Consider the following 3,194-nt stretch of genomic DNA (forward strand, 5'->3'; position numbering starts at 1 on the left):
GCACCCCGATGTCCTGCTCCAGGGCAACGGGATCCTCCTGGAGCACTTCTCCAGTGCCACCCCCTCCGCAGGGGTCCCAACCACGGTCACCGTGCCCATCCGAGAGGTGAGGGGGGGCCACGTCAGCGGGGACACCGGCAAGGGGGATGCATGGGGACATGGGGTGTCCTGGGGGTTGGACTGGGTGCTGTGGGGTCAGACTGGGTGCTATGGGGCAGGGGTGAAATGGGTGCCATGGACAGGTGGGTTTGGGTGCCCCAAGCATTGGCCTGAATGTCAGGGGGGTTGGACTGGGTGTCACAGGGGACTGGGGTGGGTCCCATGGGGGGCTGGACTGGGTGCCATGGGGCATGGGGTGGGCTGGGTGCTTAGGGAGGGCCTGGGTGCCCCAGGGGTCAGGCTGAGGGCCATGGGGGGGTTGGGCTGGGGGATTGGACTGGGTGCCATGGAAGGGTGGGATTGGGTGCCCCATGGATTGGACTGGGTGTCATGGTGGGGGTCAGACAGGGTGCTGGGGGCGGGTTGGACTGGGTGCTATGGGGGGTCAGACTGGGTGCCCCATGGATTGGATTGGGTCCTATGGGGACCTGGAGTGGGTGCTGTGGGGCAGGACGTGGGAGGAGAGGGAATGGGTGCCCCAGGGGTCAGTCTGGATGCCATGGGGGGTCACCCTGGGTGCCTGAGGGTCGGGCTGTGTGCAGTGGGGGACGGCAGCACCCCTGTGACCCCGGTGTGCCACAGGGCGCCTGGCGCCGCGCGGACGGGCACGATGCCACCCGCGAGCACCTCCTGATGGCCCTGGCCGACGTGGACCTGCTCATGATCCGGGCATCCTACTCAGAGCAGCCGGAGCAGAGCAGGTGGGTGCCTGGGGGTGGGGGGCACAGGAGGGGGCGTGGAGGGTGGCAGGGCGGTGGTGACGTGCCCCATGTCCCCGCAGCCTGGCCGACGTCAGCCTGGACGTGGCAGTGCCCCACGCCACCGGCCGCCCGCCCGCGCTGGAGGTGGAGGATTGCGCCTGCCCACCCGGGTACCGCGGGGCCTCCTGCCAGGTGAGACCCCCCCAGGGTCCCCTCAGCACTCTTGGGGTCCCCTCACGGCCCCACCGAGCCATGTCCCACCCCGCTGTCACCGTGTCCCCCCTAGGACTGTGACACCGGCTACACCCGCAGCAGCGCCGGGCTCTACCTGGGCACCTGCGAGCCGTGCCAGTGCCACAGCCACGCCAGCGAGTGCCACCCCGACACCGGCGTCTGCCAGGTGAGCTGGGCACGGCCAGGGGACACCCCGGGCTCCCCCACGGTGGGCACACCGGTGCCATCACCCCCGTGCCTTACAGGGCTGCCGGGATCACACGGAGGGACCGCGCTGTGACAAGTGCCAGCCCGGCTACTACGGCGATGCCACCCGGGGCACCCCAGGCGACTGCCAGCCCTGTCCCTGCCACGGGCCCCATGGGGACTCCCAGTAGGTGCCACCCCCTGCTCCCCCACAGCCCTGGGGACACCGGCAGGGTGTCACCTGCCCCTCTGTCCCCTCTGCAGGGTGACCAAGATCTGCTTTGAGGACACGGACGGGCAGCCCACCTGCAGCGCCTGCGCCCCAGGGCACAGCGGGCGCCTCTGCGAGAGGTGACAGGGACACCAGGGCGGGCTGGGGGGTGGCTTTGGGGTGAGTCCCCTCCTCACTGCCTTTTTTTGGTGTGTCCCCCCATAGGTGCTTGCCCGGGTACGTGGGGGACCCTCCACGGGGACAGCCATGCCAAGGTGAGGGTCACGAGGACGGGGGGAGCGGTGTCCCCATGGGGGCACTGAGGGGGTTTGTGTCTGACTCCGTGTATGTGTCCCCCTCTCCAGTGCCCAGCGTCCCTGGGGGGCAGTGCCAGTGTGACCCCCGTGGCAGCACCGGCGAGGGCTGCGATGCCAGCGGGCAGTGCCGCTGCAAGGTGAGCCCCGTGTGCCCCTCCCGACCCGAGGAGGGACCACAGGGCGATGTCACCAACACCCCGTGTCCCCCTAGGCCAACGTGGAGGGTCCCCACTGTGCCACCTGCCGTGCCCACCACTTCCACCTGAGCGCGGCCGAGCCGGCCGGGTGCCTGCCCTGCTTCTGCATGGGCATCGTGCAGCACTGCGCCAGCACCGGCCTGGCCCGCGGCACTGTGAGTGTCCCCCGTGCCCCAGGGTGCCCTCAGGGCGCCCCCAGGGTGCTCCCAGTGTCCCTGACCCCGCTGACCTCCTCAATCCTGCAGGTCCAGACGCCCTTTGCTCCAGGGGATGCCCAGGGGTTCGCCCTGGTGAACCGGCAGCGCAGCACCCGCGTGGGCAGCGGCTTTGGGGTCCAGCCGGGCACCCCCCACCCTGTGCTGACCTACGAGCGCTTCGGGGAGCTGCCCCCTGACTCCTACTACTGGCAGCTGCCACCCCCCTACCAGGGGGACAAGGTAAGGGGGTGACTCCCCCAGGGGGACGGGGTGCTCATAGGAGCACCCAGGCAGCCTGGGCTGCACCCCCTCCCCACGGGCACCCCTGGGTGCTGCTGGAGGGGAGGTGGGCACAGCCTCTTCATCTCTGCCCTTTTCTTCTTCCCTTTTGCTGCTTCCTTTTCCCATTTCTTCTTTCTTTCTGCTTCTTCTTTATTCCTTTTTCCTTCTTCCTTTCCTTTCCCCTTCTCCCCTCGCCCTTCCCTGTTTCCTCTTTTCCCCTCTCCTCTTCCACCTTGTCTTTTTCCCCTTTACCCCTTTCCCTTTCCCTATACTTTCCCCTTTCTCATCCCTGTCTTGTCCCACCCCATCCCCATCATCATCCCTATTCTTTTCCTCTTCCCTTTCCTCCTCTCTTCCCGCTCCCATCCCACTCCCATGTCCCTGTCCAGGTGGGCTCCTATGGTGGGCGGCTGCGCTACACCCTCACCTACACCCCGGGGGGCCCGGGAGCCCCCCAGCCCGACGCCGACATCCAGATCACGGTACGGGGCGGCTCTTTGGGTGGCACAGGGACAGGGGGGTGGCACAGGGACAGGGGGGTGGCACCAGGACCCCCCTGACCCCCCCATCCACAGGGCAACGACATCACGCTGGTGGCCCATCAACCCGACCTGCCCCCGCGGACCCCCCAGGCCTTCGAGATCATTTTCCGGGAGGTAGGAGGGGGTGGGTGGCTTCTGTCCCCGGTGTCCCCTTTCCCCAGGGTGTGT

The 3,194-nt window shown here is 68.3% G+C and overlaps 1 protein-coding gene across 1 annotated transcript in view; it reads left to right on the forward strand.

The window, feature by feature from the left end:
- Nucleotides 1–4: 4 nt before the first annotated feature.
- Nucleotides 5–3,194, forward strand: part of HSPG2 (heparan sulfate proteoglycan 2) — a gene marked incomplete at its 5' end in the record, with an annotated part of 28,585 nt that continues 25,395 nt past the window's right edge. The window contains 12 exons of the mRNA XM_027908786.1: nucleotides 5–106; nucleotides 742–860; nucleotides 941–1,052; nucleotides 1,147–1,260; nucleotides 1,340–1,467; nucleotides 1,545–1,631; nucleotides 1,717–1,766; nucleotides 1,857–1,945; nucleotides 2,020–2,160; nucleotides 2,251–2,442; nucleotides 2,874–2,966; nucleotides 3,060–3,140. Of these exons, the coding sequence (XP_027764587.1) occupies nucleotides 5–106; nucleotides 742–860; nucleotides 941–1,052; nucleotides 1,147–1,260; nucleotides 1,340–1,467; nucleotides 1,545–1,631; nucleotides 1,717–1,766; nucleotides 1,857–1,945; nucleotides 2,020–2,160; nucleotides 2,251–2,442; nucleotides 2,874–2,966; nucleotides 3,060–3,140 (1,308 nt within the window). The remainder of the gene's footprint in view (nucleotides 107–741; nucleotides 861–940; nucleotides 1,053–1,146; nucleotides 1,261–1,339; nucleotides 1,468–1,544; nucleotides 1,632–1,716; nucleotides 1,767–1,856; nucleotides 1,946–2,019; nucleotides 2,161–2,250; nucleotides 2,443–2,873; nucleotides 2,967–3,059; nucleotides 3,141–3,194) is intronic.

This window comes from Empidonax traillii, unplaced genomic scaffold, assembly GCF_003031625.1.
Source record: "Empidonax traillii isolate 1590-97213 ecotype Southwest subspecies unplaced genomic scaffold, ASM303162v1 scaffold1842:size151822, whole genome shotgun sequence".
Lineage (NCBI taxonomy): Eukaryota > Metazoa > Chordata > Aves > Passeriformes > Tyrannidae > Empidonax > Empidonax traillii.